Here is a 23,121-nt window from a genome sequence, read left to right as displayed (position 1 = left end):
TACCTCTGTATACTCTCCAAGTTCCACCTATCTCCCTGTTTTATTGTATTTCCCTGCTGTTATAAGTTACATGTAAACAGATATGATGTCTCGACAAATACTGGTATATAAAAACCCCAAACAAATTAATAAATAACTAAATAAATAAATGCTGCACAACTGCCTCACCACAGACGTGGCTGACTCATTGTGCAAGGAAGAGTCCTGCCATTTTGCCACTCCTGCTACCCAAATATGGCAGCTGCTCCTGCTGACAGGAATACTAATACGGACAAGCCATGCACAGTGTGATGCACTCAACTGTATAATCCTGAGTGGTCCTGGTGATCAGGGAACCCTCCTCAATGCTCCGAAATGCCAGCTGCTCACACCTGCTGAAATCATGCATGCAAATAACAGCAGAGTGCAGCACCACCCAAGCATCCAGCTGGACCAGCCACTCTCTCGCCGTGTCTGGGACTTAGGTTGGATCACGGGGTGCAAACAGCAAACTGACTGCTAGTACAGGGCAAGCCTGCTTTCCTCCACTGTATTTTTCTTTTGTTTAATGGCTAGGAAGAGGACAAAACCCTCCTTTACTAGGAAGGCATGAATCATGAGGAAGGTGTAGGGGAACCAAGCACTTACTCACTGATAGTCCCTCTAGACCAGACTGTACCCCAAGTGGGAGGGAATCTGTACTGTCACCTCAGGAACCACTATCCAACCTTCACAAGTCTGGAGCACTGCTAGACCAAGGGAGTGAACTGAAGCTGTCACCTTGGTTCTGCAGCACAGCAGCCAATCCAAATCAAAAGTTATTCTCCACTGATGGAGGGAGAACCCCCTCACTCCAGGATCCAGCTGCAAACCTCATTCCTGTTCATCCAGCCTAACCAGGTCTCAGCTTCCAGCATAGGAAGCATGTTCACCATTTGTTAGAGACCGAGAATACTGGCAGGCTAATGTCAACGCAGTATTTTATGAGTGTGACATCAGCGAATCTGTTAATCTCCGTCTCTATCTGCTGGTTGGACTGCATAACCCACTTGTGTGGACTGGCCTGCCTTAATGCAGAGGCATTAAGAAATAGATCAACTATTGGGGATCTGACGGGTACTTGTGACCCAGATTGGCCACTGTCGGAGACAGAATGCCGGGCTTGATGGACTTTGGTCTGACCCAAACATGGCACTTATGTTCTTATGTTCCACAAAAGGTATGTTCTAATAAAATCTCAAGTTGCACATTACCAGAACTTACAAGTCTCTCTGGATCAGGTCCATCAGCAATCCATCAATTCTTTTCCCGTTTACTAGGTACCACACCATTCCTCCAAAGTGTCTGGTTGAATGCAGAACATCATATTTACCATGCTTCTCAATGTCCTCGTATGTCTGATGGTGAATCTACACAATAGGAAAGACACTGAATGATACTACTGCTTAGATATCAGTTAAAAGCAAGCAGTATTTTAATAACAGTTGCTTGAAAGAGCAACACCCTATCTGCAGAATGTTTTGGGGAAGGGAACTGATGTAAACTAGTGCAGTGGTTCTCCTATTCAGTGTCAAGTACACCCTCTATGCATGCAAATTCATCGATTATATTTACTCTGCACATCCTAGAGGGGTAAGGAGTGGGAGTAGGTGGTTGAGAACTGAATTTGGAAACCACTAGTGTAGTGGCTAGAATGTTATATTATAATTCATAAAAGGTTCATGGGGCAAGCATTCAGACTCCCCTCTGCCAATGAATAAGATATTGGCCAACTCACTTTATCATCATGTGCCTGCAAAAGCCAGTTGAAAACAAAACAACATTTGCCTTAATTTGGCTTTCCTAAGCAAAAAATAAACAAAATAAAAATGAACAGGATTGCAAGTTGCAATAAGCATTATATCTAATCAAATGGACTATATTTAGCAGTTTACAGGTTTTTGCCACTCAGTACTTTCATACTGACATAGAAATGATCACTGTCAAACACTACTCCAGCAACATCTCCATTCTGTATCAGATAACCCTTACCATCTAAAGCCAGGGTGTGATCAGATGTCCCATGGTGCTAACAAAATAATTTGTAGCATAATATGTACCTTGTCATTTTATGACATAATCTATGAGGCCGATATTCAGAAGCCAATTATCCATGTAAATGGCAAAGCGGTGATATTTGAAGCCGTATGCAGCTAAATTCTAGCCATATAAATCAGTGGCAGTTGGGATGTGTTTTATGGCATAACCAGAGTTAGCCACTTAAGTTAGGAGGCTCACTCCGATTTTCAAAGTTAGCCGCTTAACCAATGTGGCTAATTCTGCTCACGCTGTAAGGGTGTCCTAAAGTTAGCCAGTTTTGAACTGAAAATAATCGACAAAGAGAGAGAAGAAGAGAGAGAGAGAGGACTACCAAATAGTAAGAAGTGTTGCTGTGAGTGAGGTTACTGTGAACACCTCACAGCAAATTGTGATGATTGCCCAAAGAGTTTTGCAGGACTCGGGAACCAGAATTCCACAGTGTGAAACTACTGGCTGAGCACGAGCTGTGTTCCAATGAGGAGGAACCAATCTGTGGAGCGCTGATCATCACACAAGGGGAAACACTAAAGCATATGAAATAGGATGGGAAAACTCCCGGCACAGTTGTCCCCGATGACTCTTAAGACCCACTGGTCAGAAGAAATGTGAACCCATCTTCTGGTGAAAGGTTGACAACCACCCAACCTAGTCTTTGAACCAAAGTGTGACCTACCACACCTTCATTGGAAAATCCAGGAACTTCTGGACTCCCTGCCCCTCTTCACCCCACCATCCGAGATTCCATCCTTACCTCCCTTCTTAAAATTCCAAAAAAACTGAAACCTACTAAAAAGGTCAAGACTACTGGACACCCGCCAACCTGGCTGCAATATCCTCTGCCGGCAATCTGGGAGATTTCGATTCCTCCCATTATTTCACCCATTTTCCTAATCTTTTCCAAAAAGATTTCCCTTGAAGGAACATTTGGCCCACGAAGTCTTGAAAAATGAATCTGCTGACCAGTTACAAAGCCACAGCAAAGGACAGACAGCTACAATGGAAGCTATACTCCAAGCCAAAGCCCAGACCAATTCCTATGAGGAATACATCAAAAAGGATCCCCCAATTCTGAGCTCCATCCTCCAAGATCATCCCCTCACATTCCAAGGAAATTTTCTGTATATGCTGAGACAAACGCAATCCTGCCCTAGCAAAAATACTGCTTCACATAGCAGCCTGAAGCACCAAATCAGTACAGCCTCAATCTTCCTATCCTGAGCATCCTTGAGGACAGAGTCCCCTTCCACAGGATTAGTCCTCCTAGTGGCAGCACAAGTGAGTGCCATCTACCTTAGAAGATTTCAGCTTTTCCCTTTCCTGAGCCAAGCGGGGATACAGTCTTTCCATAACATTTATCTCTGGGGTATTCATTATATAGAGATCAAATCCTTAATTGATCTATGTCATGGAAAAGTTTTGGATGCTTTCCTTAAACTTGCTTCTTCTGCTATGTTCAGCATCCTTAAGGAAATTATATAAGAAAGTTTCTTTTCATGGAACAACCAAACCATAGCTGAAACATCCTCTTCCCTAGGGGAAAATGCCACCTCTTTCAATCTCCCTCTCTGCCATTTATCCTTAAATCCTTAAGGTTTAAAAGTGACAGAACCAAACAGATATCTTCCTGAAACTTAAGAACAATAAACAGTCACTGATTATAAGTGAGGGGTTTCCTCTCCTTTAAGGCTTGATTTTTTAGTTCAAGTATCCCTCACTGATGCTTATTTTCGGGGGGGGGGGGGGGGGGGGGTGGGGGGGGGGCGGGAATGGTTAAATTATGTTATATAGATTGGTCTGAGCTGTTGTCTTTAATGGCTTATTTCTTGAAAGTAATTTATGATTTGGCTTTCAATAAAAATTGTCAATTAAAAAAAAAAAAAAAAAGACAGAACCAACTCTGCAGGACTTTCTCCCCTCCCAATCCTCCTCTCTTCTGCTCTGGATTCCCAGGAGGAGTTAATTAGGTGGGGTTCCTGCAGGAGAGAAAGCCAGAGCTGCAGTCAGCCCACTGGAACCAGTGTAGGAGGCCCTTGCTCTGCACTACTCTTTTCTTGTTCCAATATGGCCACTGTTTCCACCACAAAGAATGCTAGTGGGAAGAGCTTGCTGACGAGCCTGCTGATGCAGCTCTCCCTGGGACAGATGCCGCATGCTGTCTCCCCCCTCTCTCTCTCTCTCCTCCCCACAAAATTTAGAGAGACTTCTCCCTTCCAGTACAATTCATACTCACTGAACTACTCAGTGCTTCCCACGCACCTGAAGAGATGACACCGCTTCTTCCCCTACCACAGTCCCTGACCACAATGCTGAGGGAAAAACCCAATAATTATAATTCACCCTTGGACAGCAAATTGTTCTTCTACTTTTACATTTTTAAGCAGCTTTAGCAAGCAAGAACCAGGCACAGCCACAGGACTCAGAAGGGAGGAAAAGGAAATGAAAGAAGCATAGCTCAGTTTTTGTTTTTTTTTTACAGGAGGAGAAGAAACCACACAAGAGGAGAGAAAAATGGGGAGTTGGGGTAATTTTAGCGATCATAGTTAGGAAGAACTCTGCTCCAATAACTGGAAGCCCCTGATGCACTGGCTGTGTTCAACCTAGAGAGGGGGTATACGACTTTCACCTAAGGAGTTGCCAATCCAAATATCTATCTTCTTCACCCTGTATAATCAGGCCTCAACTCACAGCATGGGATGCTTGCCTGCCATCTGCTGGAGAGAGAGACTACTAGCAAGCTAAGGACAACATGGGAACCTATATAGGGTGAGACTAGCAAGCTTGCTGATGTATCTCCACCTGCTGGTTGGGAGGCATAAATCATGCATCTGGACTAGTCTTGCTGGCTGAAGAGGAAATCATATTTTCTCTACTTACAAATGGCTAAAGATTCTTCTACCAAACCAAAACAAGTGAGAGCTCAACATACTTACTCTGATATATTCAGCTGAATCTGGCTCAAACTGTATAATGCAGAGATTAAGGACATCTGCATGACGATCCTGATTGAACATAATCTAAAATAATACAGTACACTGCAATTAATACCCCAGTACTGGAGAAAAAAGAACACCAATTCTGAGATACTGACAAAAGCAAAAGCACAAAGTTCGGAACCTGGTACTTCTGACTCAGTTTCTTTATCACTCACTTTGAGATCTTAATCCAGCTGAGAGCTAACGATATTTAGGTTGTTTGCTCTTGGCAACGACCATGTAAATTATCCTGTACAATATGGAGATAATTTTCAAAGCCATTTATGTGCAGAAAACATGGGCTTGTGTGTGTAAATAGGTTGTTATAAAATTGCACGAGGATAGTGTGCTTTATAGTAACCTGATTACACGTACACTCTGGTCCATAAAAATAGGCATTCCAGCGGTGGCATTGCGATTCACATGCAAAATTTTGAGTTTAAAATTATGTATGTAAATTAACCTGCACAAATTATGTGTTGCAAAGAGCAAGTGTAAGTTTGTGCAGGTTAGTTTGTGTGCATTACTTTGCATAATTTTCAAAGCAAACCTTTGCATGTTTTCTTTGAAAATTAATGTACCTTATGTGTTTTGGCATAGCATAAGTTATGGGGACTATGATAAAATTGCCCTTTATCAGTGGTACCATCTAATATAGTAAACAAATGAATAATGGAGAAATTAATTACCTGATAATTTCATTTTCCTTACTGTAGAGAGATGGACTTAGGACCAATGGGTTATGTTCTCCTGCCAGCAGATAGAGACAGAGTCGGGTTTCAAAGCTGACCTCATCCTACATATACCCCTGCAGTGACCTCGGCCCTTCAGTATTCTCTTCAAAAGCTGCTGTGTACATACTATTGAAAAAAAAAAAAAAAAAAAAAAAAACCGATTAAAAATGGATACCTGTAACTGACTCAACCAAACACTGAACCCGAGTAAGATTATAAATGCCCTGATCTAGGGACTGGATGACGGCTTACTCTTAATCTCTTGGAAGTGATATCCACTTTACAGGCAAATCCTTGGTACCATTCTTGGGCAGGTGTCGGCGGGATGCTGAGTCCATCTGTCTACACTAAGGAAAACAAAATTATCAGGTAATTAATTTAACCATTTCCTAGCATGTAGCCAGATGGACTCAGGACCAATGGGATGTACAAAAGCTACTCCCGATTGGGGAGGGAGGCTGCCCGTGGTTCGGTTAATACCACCCTTGCAAAGGCTGCGTCCTCTTGGGCCTGAACATCCAGGTGATAGAACCTGGAGAAGGTGTACAAGGAGGACCACGTCGCCGCTCAGCAGATGTCGACGGAGACAGTAATCTACTTTCCACACATGAGACCACCTGAGCCCTAGTGGAAAGAGTTTTAACCTGAAAAGGTAAATGGCTTTCCTGCCTCCACATAGGCTCCCGTGACCACCTCCTTAATCCAGCGAGCTATGATAGCCCGTGAAGCTGGTTGACCCTGCTTCCTTCCATCGTGAAGGATAAATAGGTGGTCCATCTTTTGGAATGGTTCTGAAACTTCCAGATACTGTACCATAAGCCTACTGACATTCAAATGACTGAGGAGGCATAATTCTTCCGCGTCCTTATGCTTATCTAGGGATGGCAACGAAATCGACTGATTCAAATTAAACTCTGAGACTACCCTAGGCAAGAAGGATGAAATGGTACGAAGCTGTAATGCTCCTGGAGTCAGAGGAACAATTTCCAAAACGACAATGCTTGTACTCCAGAGATGCGGTGTGCCGAGCACATAGCCACCAGGAACACAATTTTCATGGTTAATAAACACAAGGAAAGACTGCACAGCGAAAGAAAGGAGGGCCCTGGCAAAAATTCCAATACTAGATTAAGATTCTACAAGGGAAACAGCCACCATAGGGGTGGCCAGAAGTGCTTCACCCCTTTTAGAAAACAGGACATGTCCAGATGAGCCGACAGGCGGGTTCCGTTCACCTAGCACCTGAAACAGGAGAGCGCTGCTACCTGGATCTTCAAGGAGTTAAGGGTCAAACCTTTATTCAAGCCGTCCTGCAAAAATTTCAGAATTACTGGGATTTTGACTGCCTGAGGGGGAACACTGCGTTCCTTGCACCAGGCCTCAAATACTCTCCATACCTGCACATACGCTAGGCACATAGAGAACTTCGGCACATGGATTAAAGTGGCACTTAGGCAATTACTGCCGCCAAATATCCTCACTTCATCAGGCAAGCCCTCTCAAGGGCCAGACCATAAGACAGAATAGAGTCGGATCCTTGTGAAGGACTGGTCCCTGCGCGGTGGGAGGCACAGAGGGATCTCCACCAGGAGTCTCTGCATGTCTGCATACCACGGACGCCCGGGCCAATCTGGAGCTACTAGTAGAACTAATCCCCTGTGGTGCTCGATTCTGCGAATGACCCTGCCCAGCAGGGGTCCACAGAGGGAAGGCATATAGCAACTCCTCTTCCGGGCAGATCTGAACTAGAGCTTCAATCCCCAGGCACCACTAATCTCTTTCACGACTGAAGAATCGGGGAACCTTCGCATTGTGAGATGAGGCCAGCAGGTCGATAGAAGACCTCAGCGATCTACTACCAGTTGAAAGGCTTTGGCCGACAATGCCCATTCTCCTGGATCCAGACTCTCCCTGCTTAGAAAGTCTGCTCTGATGTTGTCTTTTCCTGCGATGTGGGAGGCTGAGATCATCTGTAGATGTATTCCGCCTATTCCATAAGGAGATCTATCTCCTGTGACACTTGCTGGCTTTTAGTTCCACCCTGGCGGTTTCATGTAGGGTACAGTCATTGTGTTGTCTGATATTACACAGCCCACTTGACCCTGGAGTCTGTGGCTGAATTGTAGAAACACCAATTTGACTGCCCGGGCTTCCAGGCGATTGATGTTCCAGAGGGCCTCTTCCTTGGTCCAACGTCCCTGGGCTGTCAGTTCCTGACAGTGAGGTCCCCAGCCCCAGAGGCTCGTGTCTATCGTGAGGACCAGCCAGTTCGGAGAGGTCAGGGGTATACCCCTGCCCAGATTAGCTTCCTGCAGCCAACACTGGAGCAGAGAACATACTCCCATCGGTAAGTGGAAGTGAACCAAAGAGTCTTGAGACTGTGGGTTCCAATGTGACAGCAGTGAGCATTGAAGTGGTCGCATGTGTGCCCTCACCCACGGCACTACTTCCAGGGTTGTCACCATCAAACCGAGAAGTTGGAGACAGCTCCACACCATTGGGCATATCATGCTCATCAACAGATACACTTGGGACATCAACTTATTTATCCACAAGGGTCGGAAGACCTTGCCTTGCTTAGTGTCGAACCGGACTCCCAGATATTCCAAGGACTGGGAGAGTTTGAGACTGCTTTTGTCCAGGTTTATCACCCAACCGAGTTCCTGAAGCAAGGAGGTCATGCTATTGGTCACCCGGAGACTCTTTTCCACGGACTTTGCCCAGATCAACCAGTTGTCCAAGTACGGGTGCACCAGGATTCCCTCTTTTCTCAACGCTACCGCTACGATTACCATAATCTTCGAAAATGTTCTGGGGGCGGTGGCCAGGCCAAAGGGCAGTGCTCGAAACTGATAATGGTAACCCAGAACCGCAAAGTATAGGAAACGATGATCTTGACAGAATGTAATAAGTAGGTAGGCCTCGGATAGGCCCAGGGAGGTTAAGAACTCTCCCGATTGTACGGCCATTATCATGGAGAGCAGGGTTTCCATGTGGAAATGATTCACTTTTAGATGTTGGTTGACGCTCTTGAGGTCCAGAATGGGGCAAAAGGACCCTTCCTTCTGGGGTTCGACGAAATAGATGGAATATTGCCCTGTATTTTCCTGGGGTGCAGGTACTGGGATTATAGCCCTCACCCTGAGGAGCCTTAAAAGGGTAGTCTCCACTGCCTGCTTCTTGTGCTGGGAGTGGCAAGGAGATATAAATATATCTTGAGGAGTGCTGTGAAATTCCAGCACTTATCCTTCTCGTATGACCTCCAGTAACCATTTGTCTGACGTGATCTCAACCCATCACTGGTGCAGAAGGACAGTCGACCCCCTATCTCCTCACTCCGAGGGTGGGTCGGCAAAATTTCATTGGGGGTATGGGATGAACCTGAGCCTGCCCCTCTCTTGGGCTGTCAACTCCAAAAGGACTGAGACCTCCCAAAGGACCAAGACCTCAAATGTCGAGTTTCTGTAGGGGTGAAAGTGTTGGGAGCCCCTGGATCGACCTCTCATAGCGAGGGGTGCTGTAACCACTCTCTCTTATCTTTTGGTAGTTAGGGAACTGGAGATTCGCCCTATTTACAGACCAGCTTTTCCAATTCACTTCCAAAGAGGAGTGATCCTTTAAAGGATATCCTTGTGAGATTTGCCTTGGAGGTTATGTCTGCTGACCAATTCCGCAGCCATAGCTGTTTTCTGACCGCCACCACTGAGGCCACTCCTCTGGATGAGGTATGGACTAGGTCCGAGCCCATGTCAGCTAAAAAGGTGGCAGTGGGTTCCATAACTGCTCTGGAATTCACCCAGAGTCATCCACCTCCCAAGAGAGAAGCAGGCATGAATGAGCTACCAGGGCACAACAAGAAGCAATGGGTAAGGTCATTGCTACTGCATCAAAGGCCTGTTTAAGGATGGACTCCATCCATCTATTGTGTGCATACTTCAAGGCTGAACCACCCTCACTTAGAGACAGCACAGACCAGTCCATCTGCTTTAGGGAAGCGTAAATGTTCTCTCGCTGCCGGATCCAGTGGGTATAGAGCTGCTAATGCTCATCCCCCTTTAAAACTTGCTTCTAGGGCATCCCATTCGAGGTCAATCAACTCCTGGATGGCTTCCAGTACTGGAAAGTAGCAAGAGGCTTTCCGTAGGGAAATCAGAATGGGATTCTTCTTTGGTTCCGTCAGAGTCCACCCCAGGAACTCCCAGCATCTTCAGGGTCTGGAAAACCAGGGCTGGCAATTCGTCTCTATGGAAAAACTGTAACATGGCCCAATTCGGTTCTAAACCAGGGGGAATTTCCCCATCTTCCAAGGAATCTGTATCCTCCTCTTTGTCTGTGCCATCCAAGTTCCTGCCAGGGAACCCTTGGTGAGACTAGGCATGCCTCGAGGTCTGCTGATAGAACTGGGAGAGGAAGGGCTTACCAGCTGAGGTTCTGTCTGGACAGGGGCAAGTTATAGCAGACTGCACCTGTACGAAGGCTTGAAGGCCTTGAAAAAATTCCCCCAAGAGAAGGCAACCATGTCCATGCCTAGCCCAGGAAGTACTAGGGTCCTGCTGAATTTCCCTCTCCCATGGATGACCCAGTCCCGGCGGTACTCAGATCCGGAGTACTTCCAGTTAAGGCTGTGGCTGACTTATCCTCTGAATGAGAGGAGCTGGGCTTAGCAAAGTCCGAGGAGGCCAACTTTCCTTGGGCTTCCTCACAATGCTAACAAACAGGAATCCAGGTCAGACTGTACAGCCCTAATTAATGGCAAGTAGCGCAGAGAGAAAGGCGCTATGTTTCTTTGCTGCCAGAGCCATTGGCAATGGTAACTGTGCGTTCAGTCATGTGCACAGCACGTGCTGAAGCTCAATGAAGGGCAATACAGCATGCACAAAGACGTGCGCAAGATGGCGCCACCGGCCTACCACACAGTGTGCCGAACATGCACACTGTGTGGTTGCTCTCTCTTTTTTTTTTTTTTTTTTTTTTTAAACTTACCTGGGTTCAGCCCTTGCCGGCTGAGTATTTTATTTATTTATTTATTTAAAACTTCTTATACACCATCATAGCAAATAAAATTTGATCAAAACGGTTTACAAATAATTCTAATTTAACAAACTAAAATGTAGATATAAAATAAAATAAGGTGGAGTTTTTAGAATAGAGTACAGACTCTCGCCGGCTGCGGGGGGAGAGGGCTTTGGCCGTCATCACTGCACTCTGCTTCTTGCACCCACTGCCTTTCAAGCTGCTTAAGCAGCAAAGTCTTCGCCGGGACCCAGCTACTGGACCAAGGCACTCCTCTGAAGGGTCTCGGAAATCACATCAGGAATTCTCAACTGGGGGGAGGGACCTTTAGGTATCACCGCAGGAGAGCGGGGCCCAATATTTTTCTCCCATTTAAAAATAGAATTTCTTCTTCCAAAAAGAACAGCAATCCCCATAGGGAGAAGTACATCCACCATCTGCTGGAGACGGAGAAATACTGAAGGGCTGAGGTCCTGCAGGAGTGTATGTAGGGTGACATCAGCTTTGAAACCTTGCTCTATCTCCATCTGCTGGCAGGGGAGCATAACCCATTGGTCCTGAGTCCATCTAGCTACATGCTAGTAAACTGCTATTAACATCCTTCTATACAGTAAAAAAAAAAAAAAAGCATTACTCTGTTGCTTTACTCTTGGAACACCATCTTATTTGTTATTTTTCACATCTTACATAGATGTTTGCCTTGTAAAAACTTATAAATTCACCATATGTAGAAATATATTCTTACCTGTTAACTTATTTTCCTTGAATCCTGCTACATCAGCCCAGATGATAGGATTTATGCCACTTTGCCAGCACATGGAGACAAAGAATACAACTATTCCAGAGACATCATCACTGGTATTAGTAGAAGTGCAGCAAGGAGAGTTCCCAGTATATTGTTGACAAAGTCATGGAAACTAGACTCTCCCATCATTGAAATATAACCCAACCCTTTACTTTCTATTTTTATACAACAGAAAAGAAGCCTAAAAAAAAAAAAAAAAAAAAAAAGAGTGAAGAGACTACTATTTTTTGCAGAAGATTTCTGTTCTGCCATTATTGGGACAGATACGCTTTAAGGGACTAAAATTATCATTGCATGAACACTGCTAAGGACAAGATAAGGATACAGAATAAAAACACTCTTACAGGCAGGTTTTCTGTCTTGAATAAATGGGGAGGCATAAGTCTACGACCCTCGCGTGGGAAGTAAATCTGTATCATCCGGTCTCGCTCTTCCCAGGAAGCTTTGCGCAATTTGCCATTGGGTTCCCTGACCACAATAAACCTTTCCTGAAAATGAGAACAAAGTTTAAGAACTGTAGTTCAATACCTCTGGAATGCAAGCTGTGAGTATACACTTTGCAAAACGCTTTAAATGTAGTTCAGTCTGTTTACATCACAGGTTCTAAATGAGTCTACGAAGGAACACGTCTTCCTTAAGATTCTGTACAGAGGGTATTCAGCACACTACTATAAAAAAAGCTTTATAGTCATGCCTATCCTTTAAAAACACACACAAACGTTTGCACACTGAAGCATTTACCACACAAAAGCACAACAGGAGAATGCTTTTAGCAGATATGGCCTTTATGCTCTATATTATGTCCCAAGTACAAACTCTTCAGCTGAGTGAAAGAAAGAGACAATATTCAGTACGGACATATACATTATTGTCAGAGGAAGTAGGCAGTGACTAGAAAGATGCCCGTTTCCGAAAGCAATACTGTCCTGAGTAGAAAATGGAACTGTAAATAGAAGCTGTTAGTAAAAAGTATGCACAAGAAAGTATTTTTACTAAGGGAGTAATTTTCAAAAGCTGTCACACAGGTAAATGGGCTTTTTGAAAATTAGCCTAAGGGTTGCACAAGTCAAGGTATATGTGGCAGCGATTTCACGTATACTTTCATGCATATTACAAGAAGGAGTTCTCAGGGGCAGAGTTGGGGGAAGAAAAATCATTTAAGCATGAATTTTCAAGTACCGTATTTTCCGGCGTATAAGACGAGTTTTTAACCCCTGAAAATCTTTTCAAAAGTCGGGGGTCGTCTTATACGCCGGATGTAGTCTTAAAGGGCGAATATTTGCTGGTGTATAGGACGGTGTAAAGCTCGCTGCGTAGGGCAACGGGAGCCATTTGTGGAGCGCTGACCTCTGTGCTGCGAGGATGGAGCAAGCAGCTTCAGATCTTCTCACCGCCACCCCTCCTTGTTGCGTTCTGCTTTGCAAGGGAAGGCAGCGTGCCTTCGCTCAAGTCACTTTCTCCCCCCACCAGACGGTGGGGGGAGAAGATCTGAAGCTGCTTGCTCCATCCTCGCAGCACAGAGGTCAGTGCTCCACAAATGGCTCCCGTCGCCCTACGCAGGGAGCGTCCGGTGGCCGATTGGCCGGTGCTGGGCAAAAGGGGCTTGCCGAAGCAAGCCCCTTTTGCCCAGCACCACCCAATCGGACAGCGTGCCTTCGCTCAAGTCACTCCTTCCCCCCACCGGACGCTGTAAAAAAAAGTTCATTCTCCGCTCCCTCGCTCCCCGATTGGCCGGTGCTGGGCAAAAGGGGCTTGCTTCGGCAAGTCCCTTTTGCCCAGCACCGGCAGCTTCAGATCATCTCACCGCCACCCCTCCTTGTTTCGTTCTGCTCTGCAAGGGAAGGTAGCGTGCCTTCGCTCGAGTCACTCCCTCCCAGCCACCGGACACTAAAAAAAGTTCATTCTCCGCTCCATCGCTCCCCGATTGGCCAATGCTGGGCAAAAGGGGCTTGCTTTGGCAAGCCCTTTTGCCCAGCACCTGCCAATCGGGCAGCATGCCTTCGCTCGAGTCACTCCCTCCCCCCACCGGACACTAAAAAAAATTCATTCTGGCCGGTGCTGGGCAAAAGGGGCTTGCTTCGGCAAGCCCCTTTTGCCCAGCACCGGCCAATCGGGCAGCGCGCCTTCGCTCTTCGAGTCACTCCCTCCTGCTGTGAATGTTTGAATGCGTTGGAAGAGGGGTAGTCTTATACCGCGAGTATATTCCAAACTCTGTATTTTAACTGAAAAAGTTGGGGGGGTCGTCTTATACGCCCAGTCGTCTTATACGCCGGAAAATACGGTATGCGTGGAAGTGTTCAACAGTCAATGATGGCAGATAAAGGAAAATTAGTTCTTACCTGTTAATTTTCGTTCCTGTAGTACCACGGATCAGTCCAGCAGATGGAGACAGACCAAAACTGAAAGGATATCCTATATCAGGACAGAGCCTACCCTGCAGTCCTTCAGTATAACTATTGTCAAAGCAAAAAAAAAACCCAACCATAACAGGATCAAGCAAGTAACTATAAAACTCAATTGAGCAACTCAATAACATTTGAAGGAACTCTGTAGAGAGAAATGCTCTTGCATATACTTTGTTCCCAACAACCAAAGCTTCCGGTGTAAACGTCCGGTGTGCTGGAGAAAAATAAAGTCCCGACTTCTGAAAATCTGCAATAAAAAGCTTCGAGTGGACGATATGAAAGAAGCAGCAGGGAAGGGCATCTGGACTGATCCGTGGTACTACAGGAACGAAAATTAACAGGTAAGAACTAATTTTCCTTTCCCTGTACATACCTGGATCAGTCCAGACCATGGGATGTACCAAAGTTTCCCTAAACCGGGTGGGACCGAGGCATCGGGGAAGCACTTGCTTACCAAAAGAACCAAAGACTGCTGCTTGCACATCCAGGCGATAGTGTCGAGCAAAAGTATGCAGGGATGTCCAGGTAGCAGCCCTGCAAATTTCTTGCGGAGAAACAGATTGATTCTTTGCCCAGGAAGTAGCTTGAGAATGCAGCGAATGGGCATTTAGGCCCTCAGGAACTGCCTGACCTTGACAAAGATAGGCCAAGGAAATTGCCTCTTTTAACCACCGAGCAATGGTAGCCTTAGAGGCCGGTTTGCCCCGATTCGGACCACTCCAGAGGACAAAGATTGTCTGATACCCGAAAGTCGTTGGTAACCTGGAGGTACCGGAGTAGAACGCATTTAACATCAAGTTTGCGAAGGTCGCCCCCAGCAGTCCCCGCAACGTCTTCTGGAGAGAACGCAGGGAGCTCCACTGACTGGTTGACATGGAAGATGGAAACGACCTTCAGCAAGAAAGATGGCACCGTTTTGAGAGAGACTCGCTGAGCAAATCGCCACGAACAGTCTTCAGGGTAATGCCCTTCAAAGAAGTCACTCTCAAAGGCTGAAAGGGAGGTCCACACAGTACTCAAAGAACCAAATTAAGATTCCAGGATGGACAAAGTCTACAGACTGGAGGACGCAAATGCTTTGCTCCTTTAAGAAAACGTACTACCTCTGGATGAGACCCTAAGGGCTGTCCCTACGGCCTCCCTCTGAAACAACCCAAGACTGCCACCTGGACTTGGAGAGAATAATAGGCTAAACCCTTTGACAAGCCTTCTTGCAAAAAGGCCAAGACCTGGGCAACGTTCACCTGCAAAGGATCAGCATCACGGACCCCCACACCAGGACGCAAAACACTCTCCAAACTCTGATAATCGCCAACGAAGTAGAGGATCTTCTAGTCTGAAGAGTAGTAATTACGGGCTCTGAATACCCCTTCAAGCGGAAAAGTCTCCTCTCAAAAGCCAAGCCGCTAGATGGAAGCGATCCGCTTGCTCCGGAAAGATGGGTCTTTGACACAGCACTCCCCCCCTCAGGTGGCTTAACCTGACGAGTCCATCTACTGCCAGCTGAACTAGATCCGCAAATCATGGATGGCATGGCCAGATCATTCTTCCCTGATGTTGCTCGATGTGGCACAAAACTCAACCTACAAGCAGCCACGGGACGGAAGACAAATAGCAGGAATCTCCCTGGCCACATCTGAACCAGAGCATCGATCCCTGCAGAGACAAACTCCCTCCGGCAGCTGAAAAACCTGGCTGCTTTGGCATTCTTCTGCGTTGCCATGAGATCCAATTGGGGCTTGCCCCACCTGCACCGAATGAGGGCAAAGGCCTCTGCTGACAGCTCCCATTCCCCCCGGGTCCAGCTGCTGTATCTGCTGAGATAGTCCGCTTGCACATTGTCCACACTTGTCACGTGAGAGACTGCTAGATGAAGTTCCGCCCAGGCAAAGAGTTCCTGAACCTCCTGAGTCACCAGGCGACTGCTTCATTCTGCTCTGCCAATTGATATAGGCCACCGTCGTCACATTATCAGAGAACGCATGCACAGCACGTCCCTGAATCCGAAGAAGAAAGAACAGCACCCTCTGGACCGATCTTGTTTCCAGTTGACTGACCAGGACACTTCCACAGGTGACCACTGCCCTTGGGCCTTAAGATTCCTGACATTGGCATCTGTGGTCACTACCATCCAGTCTGGAACTTCCAGATCCACCATGCCTTTCTCCAAATTGGGAAGTGACAGCCACCACGAGAGAGACTGGACCTGGATTCTTCCTGGAGCAGCAACGGTAGCTGAAATTCCTCCGACAATGGATTCCAATGGGACAGGAGCGTCCTCTTCAGAAGAGGACGCATATGAGCAAAGGCCCATGCCACCAAATCCAGTGTAGAGACCATGGAACCTAGCACTTGTAAATAACCCCAGATTTGGGGGGCTGGCAGATCCCGCAAGCGAACCACTTGTGACTACAGCTTGATCACCCTTTCCGGGGTAAGAAACACGAGTTCCCAGATAATCCAAGGACTGGGATGGCTCTTCACCAGGTTTATCACCCAGCCCAGGAACCTTAGATGTTCAGTCACTTGCCGAATGGAACAGTGACACTCTACCTCTGACTTTGCCCAAATAAGCCAATTGTCCACATACAGATGCACTAGTATCTCTTCCCAAAAAGATGGGGTAGCCAGCCTGAAGGGAAGAGATTGAAACTGAAAATGCTCTCCTAGCACCGTGAAGCAAAGAAAATTCTGATGGTCTACTTGGATGGGAATGTGGAGATATGCCTCTGTTAGATCCAAGGAGGCGAGAAGCTCCCCTTGCGCACCGCTACAATTACTGTCCGCCTCGTCTCCATAAGAACATGCCATACTGGGTCAGACCAAGGGTCCATCAAGCCCGCATCCTGTTTCCAACAGTGGCCAATCCAGGCCATAAGAACCTGGCAAGTACCAAAAACTAAGTCTATTCCATGTTACCATTGCTAGTAATAGCAGTGGCTATTTTCTAAGTCAACTCAATTAATAGCAGGTAATGGACTTCTCCAAGAACTTATCCAATCCTTTTTTAAACACAACTATACTAACTGCACTAATCACATCCTCTGGCAACAAATTCCAGAGTTTAATTGTGCGTTGAGTGAAAAAGAACTTCCGAAAGCGTGGCACCTGTAAGGCCGCAGAGACCTCCTTCTTGGGAACCATTAAGTACATAGAATATCTTCCTTGACCTTGCTCCTCCTGTGGCACTGGGATGATGGCTTCCAATTGCCAGCAAAAAGGTCTTCTTACTTCCTTTCTTATCTTCGGGCAATCTATTCCCTTTAGAATTTGCCAAATGCTTCATCAGGTTCTCCAGGTCCTTCCCAAACAACTTTCCTTTGAAGGGGAGATTACAAAGCTGGGCCTTTGACCACACATCTGCTGACCATTACGCAACCATAGGAGTCTTAGATCGGCTACCGCGAACACCACATTCCTGGCCGAAGTCCGAAGCATATCATAGAGAGCATCCGCCACACACGCTACCCCACTTCCAATTGAGAATCCTGGCCAGAATCAGCAGAGGTCCCCGATCTCTTCTCCTGCACCTTCTGCACCCAGCACAAATAAGCTCTTTGCATTAGACTGGCGCAGACCACCACACTAAGGCTCAGAGCCAAGACCTCAAACAACCTCTAACAGGATCTCTAGCTGCCGGACTTGGACATCTTTATACGCCACTGACCCTGCCACGGGGATGGTAGTCTTCTTCACCACCACCGCATCCACCTTTGGAAGCTTCCAAAGCCCTAAGGTATCATCTGGCAGGGGATATAATCTGGCCATAGCCCTGGCCACTTTCAGTCCTGCCTCTGGGAAATCCCATTCCCGGTCAGCTTCTTCACCTTCTTTGGCAAAGGAAAGGCCTTCAGCGGTCCATGCAGTCCATCCAACATTGGGATTATCCCATCATTGTCTGAATCCTCCTGCACAACCTTGATCCCCAGTTCTTCCAGGACCTGGGGGAAGAGAGACCACAACTCCTCTGTATGGAATAACCTGACCACCCTAGTGTCATCCCTTTCCGTGAGAGAATCATCATCCACATCCAGGTCACCACTCGCCGAGCCAGTCACAGGATCTGCATCCTGACCAGCCCAATCAATCCAGATCAAATCGATCCAGGCCCAAGAGGCGAAGAATGCTCCCCAATCTTGAAGGCATCTCAGCTTTAGGCTTCTTAGCCATGCTTCGGGACCTCTGGGTCGCCGCTTCCTTCTTGGCGAGGTAGGCCTCTTACAATAATACAAAATCCGGAGAAAAGCCATTGTGCTCCCCCTCTTCTGCAGCTGCCAAGTTCTCCCCTGGTTCTGCTAGCACCTCTCCACCTTCTCCAGACTTTTTCTGTACTGAAGAAAGCTGGGGAGGGGAGTCCCTGTACTCCCTAACCATGGCAGGCCTCCTGCCACGTGGAGCCAAAATGGCCACTGTCTCCTTCACCACTCCTGGAGTCTCCTGCAGGACGGGTGCAGTATCTGCCTGCTGATCCCTCTGCCAAGCCTCCTTCACCTCCAGAGGTACAGCTGGTGCAGAGAAGGGCTGCACTGAGGCACAGCTGCCTCCCCCTCAGGCCTGACAGTCTTTCCCGTGCTCCATGGGAGACGGCATGACAAGCGTCGCGGCCCGCAACAAAAAATTACCCCAAGCGGGAGAGAAAAAAGCTGAGGCTACTGCCGACACTGTCCCAGCCCCAGGGACTGAAAAAAAAAAAACAACCCACAGCAAGAGCCGCACGTACTTCCCTGCTTACCTCAACACCCAGCTGATTACAGACCGCCACTGCCAAGAAAGGCCTACCTGCCTCTTTAAAAAAAAAAAAAAAGTAACAGCCCCTGAGCAGCCCAGAAAAACAAAGGGAAGTCATACTTTCCTATTTCTGGGTGTCCCTGGCTGCTGCGGATGGCCGGACTGGGTGAGAAGGCCTCAGTGGGAGTGAAGGAACCAGGACCCCCTGGCTTTCCCTCCCTCTGGAAATCAAGGGTCGAGCCTGACTGGGGATTTCCAACCCCCATTCGCCCTGCTCAATCAGAGGGCTGGCCCATGAAGGAACTTAACACCTCTGGGAGAACAGTCTTTCACTTCTGTCTTTCTAAACCTATTCTATACTAATTATTTCTTTATTAAATTTTAAATCATATCTTCCAAGTAATTAACCTTGGTTACAGAAAAGAGATTATTTAGTTACAATTGCAAAACATGAAAAGTTTCATAGAACAATATAGAGCTAAAGATCTCTCATAACAAATGGGGAGAAAAAAAAAAAAAAGAGGAAAAAGAAATCCAAATTCCACAATAGCAAGCCTCTATAGTAAGCCATTACTAACGTTATGGACATCCTTATTTCTCAGTAGCCTCTTCGTGTTGTGCAGCTCTTAGGTGGCAGGTTGGACAGAGGACTTATGCCTTGGCTTTCTTGGCCAATGCTGCCATGGTTTGTGCACATAGGGTCGTTCAAAACTGGTCTGTGCATTTCCTTAGTGTAGACAGATGGACTCAGGACCAATGGGTATAGTGTGCTCCTGATAGCAGTTGGAGACAGAGTCAGATTTCAATCTGACGTCAGTACTACATATATACCCGTGCAGGAAGCTCTGCTCTTCAGTATTCTCCTCGAAAAGCAATAGTGGATGTGTGTGTGTTTGGATAACTTGGTTAACTTGAACTAATTGGCATGAATTCTAGCTGGAGACCGCCAGTGTCCTCAACCGAGAAACGCAGACACCCGGTAACTATGGGTGTCTTAACTAGGAGTAAAGTCTGACTTACCTGTGTTCGTCTTGCTCTCAGGAAATGTCACCCGAGGTTTCCATATTTTGAGGCAGCCGTGGGCAGGATACTGAGTCCATCTGTCTACACTAAGGAAAATGAAATTATCAGGCAAGTAATTTCTCCATTTCCTAGCATGTAGCAGATGGACTCAGTACCAATGGGATGTACAAAAGCTACTCCCGAACCAGGTGGGAGGCTGCCTGTGGCCCAATTAGTACTGCCCTTGCGAATGCTGTGTCCTCCCTGGCCTGAACATCCAGGCGGTAGTACCTCGAGAAGGTGTGAATGGAGGACCACATCGCCGCCCGACAGATCTCGGCAGGTGACAGCATCTTGGTTTCTGCCCAGGACACTGACTGGGCCCTTCTGGAATGGGCCTTGACTTGTAGAGGTGGAAGCTTGACTGCCTCTACGCAGGCCACCTTGATTACTTCTTTGATCCAGTGGGTTATGGTTGCCCGCAAGGCTGCTTCCCCTTGTTTCTTCCCACTGTGAAGGACGAATAGGTGGTCCGTCTTTTGTACGGATTCCGATCTTTCCAGGTATCGGACTAGGAGTCTGCCGACGTTAAGATGGCGTAGAAGGCATGAGTCTTCAGAATCCTTATGCTCGTCTGGAGATGGCAGCGAGATGGTTTGCTTTAGATGGAAATGAGAAACCACCTTTGGAAGGAAGGAGGGGACAGTGCGTAGCTATATGGATCCCGGTGTGAATCTGAGGAACGGTTCCCGACAGGAGAGTGCTTGAAGTTCGGAGATGCAATGGGCTGAACATATTGCCACTAGGAATGCAGTCTTCAAGGTCAGGAGCCATAGGGACAGACCGCGTGTAGGTCTGAAGGAAGCTCCCATTAGGAAGTTGAGTACTAGATTGAGATTCATAGGTGTACCGGCCATTTTAGTGGTGGTCGGATTTGCTTGACCCCTCTCAGGAAGCGGGAGATGTCTGGATAGGAAGATAGACTGATGCCGTCCACTTTGGCTTTGAAGCAGGCCAGAGCAGCCAGTTGATCCTTGATGGAGTTGAGAGACAACCCCTTCAAGCCGTCCTGCAGGAATTCCAGGATCATAGGAATTTTGACTGTCCGCAGAAGGATGTTGCGGTCTTCATACCAGGCTTCAAATATTCTTCATATTCGTATGTAAGTTAAAGATGTGGAAAACTTGCGTGCTTGGAGCAAGGTGTCAATCACTGCCCTAGAGTATCCGCTCTTCTTCAGGCGAGTCCTCTCAATGGCCAGACCGTAAGAGAGAACAGAGTTGGGTCTTTGTGGATGATCGGTCCTTGCTGGAGCAGGTCCCTGTGTGGAGGTAGACACAGGGGGTTCCCCACCAAAAGTCTTCGCATGTCTGCATACCATGGCTTTCTTGGCCAGTCCGGGGCCACTAGAAGTACTAGCCCCCTGTGGTGCTCTATCTTGTGGATGATGCTGCCCAGCATTGGCCATGGAGGAAAGGCGTACAGCAGGTCTTCCTGTGGCCAGGTTTGGACGAGGGCATCAATCCCCTGGGATTGAGGGTCTCGTCAGCGACTGAAGAAGTTGGGAACTTGGGCGTTGGACTGGGTTGCCAGAAGATCCATGGCTGGGGTTCCCCAGTGGTCTATTATCAACTGGAAGGTTGTGGTTGACAGCCTCCATTCCCCTGGGTCTAGACTTTCTCTGCTGAGGTAATCCGCAGTGACGTTGTCTTTTCCCGCGATGTGGGCGGCCGAGAACCCTTGCAGGTTTGCTTCCACCCACGTCATTAGGGGGTCTATTTCCAGGGACACCTGTTGGCTTCTGGTTCCTCCCGGGTGGTTGATGTAGGCCACTGTTGTGGCATTGTTCGACATGACTGACAGATTCTCCTCGGAGTCTGTGACTGAATCATAGGCAGACTAGTCTGACTGCACGGGCTTCCAGTCGGTTGATGTTCCATCCCGACTCTTCCTTGTCCCATTGCCCCTGGGCCATCAGTTCCTGACAGTGGGATCCCCACCCTCGTAGGCTTGCATCCGTGGTGAGCAAGACCCAGGTCGGTGGGGATAGCCTTACTCCCTTGCTCAGATGGTCTTCTTGTAGCCACCATAGGAGCTGGATCTGTGCCTCTGCCGGCAACTGGAGGCGAACAGTGTAGTCCTGGGACATCGGGTTCCACTGTGACAGTAGAGAACGTTGTAGTGGTCGCATGTAGGCCCTTGTCCATGGTACAACTTCTAGGGTTGATGTCATGAGGCAGAGGACTTGGAGGTAGTCCCATACAGTGGGGTGAGCGCCATTCAACAGTTTTCTCAACTGGTCCATCAATTTCCTTCTCCTTGTAAAGGGAAGGAGGACCTTGTCCTGTTGTGTCTCGAACCAGACTCCCAGGTATTCTAGAGATTGGGAGGGCTGCAGACAGCTCTTGGTTGTGTTGACAACCCACCCAAGGTTTTGCAGTAGGTTCTTGACTCTGGAGATCGCCTGATGACTTTCTTCTGGAGATTTTGCTCAGATCAGCCAATCATCCAGGTACGGGTGTACGAGGATTCCTTCTTTCCTCAGTGTCGCTGCCACTACAACCATGATCTTGGTGAATGTCCAAGGGGCAGTGGCTAGTCCGAAGGATAGCGCTCGGAATTGGTAGTGGTGGACCAGGATGTGCAGATAGGCTTCTGACAGATCCAGGGAGGTCAGAAATTCTCCCGGTTGTACCGCCCTTATGACCGAGCATAGGATTTCCATGCAGAAGTGTTGCACCCTCAGGTAGCAGTTGACGGACTTGAGGTCCAGGATGGGCCAGCACGTTCCCTCTTTCTTGGGGACGATAAAATAGATTGAATAGTGCCCAGTATTTTGTTGGTGCATGGGCACCGGTGTTATAGCCTTTAGGGCAAGCAAGTTTGTCAGTGTGGTTTCCACTGCCGTCCTCTTGGAGGGGAATGGCAAGGAGATTTCACAAATTTGTCTGGAGGGATGCTGTGGAAATCCAGATAGTATCCCTCTCAAATGATGTTTAGGACCCACTTGTCAGACATTATCTTGATCCATCTTTGGTAGAATAGTGCAAGCCTGCCCCCTATGGCTTCTTCCTGTGGATGGGTCTGTCAATTCTCATTGTGGGGTGCAGCTGGGGCCTGGACCTGAGCTGGCTCCCCTTTTGTTGTGTTTGTTCCGAAAGGGCTGGCCCCTGCCTGTGGGGAGAGGTGCTTGGTATATATTTTTGTACGGTCTAAAACACTGTGATCCTCTGCCCTTGGATGTTCGGGGAGAGGGGCGTTGGATTCTTTTGTTCTTGTTCTCCGGTAGCAGAGGTACTGAGCATTCGCCCCATTTGTCAGCTAACTTCTCCAGTTCACTTCCAAACAGGAAGGCTCCTTTAAAGAGCCTTCTCATGAGTTTCATCTTGGAGGTCGCATCGGCT

General features: G+C 47.5%; 1 protein-coding gene across 1 annotated transcript in view; it reads right to left on the bottom strand.

Moving 5' to 3' along the window:
- MRPS22 (mitochondrial ribosomal protein S22) overlaps positions 1-23,121 on the bottom strand; it is a 43,925-nt gene that overhangs the window by 6,434 nt on the left and 14,370 nt on the right. The window contains exons 4-6 of the mRNA XM_029616409.1: positions 11,927-12,070; positions 4,989-5,072; positions 1,243-1,388 (exon numbers count right to left, since the gene is read on the bottom strand). Of these exons, the coding sequence (XP_029472269.1) occupies positions 1,243-1,388; positions 4,989-5,072; positions 11,927-12,070 (374 nt within the window). The remainder of the gene's footprint in view (positions 1-1,242; positions 1,389-4,988; positions 5,073-11,926; positions 12,071-23,121) is intronic.

The sequence above is a fragment of the Rhinatrema bivittatum genome, chromosome 9 (assembly GCF_901001135.1).
Source record: "Rhinatrema bivittatum chromosome 9, aRhiBiv1.1, whole genome shotgun sequence".
In the NCBI taxonomy this organism is placed as follows: domain Eukaryota; kingdom Metazoa; phylum Chordata; class Amphibia; order Gymnophiona; family Rhinatrematidae; genus Rhinatrema; species Rhinatrema bivittatum.
Note: the sequence above shows the minus strand (reverse complement) of the source record. Positions and strands in the feature narration are given on the sequence as shown.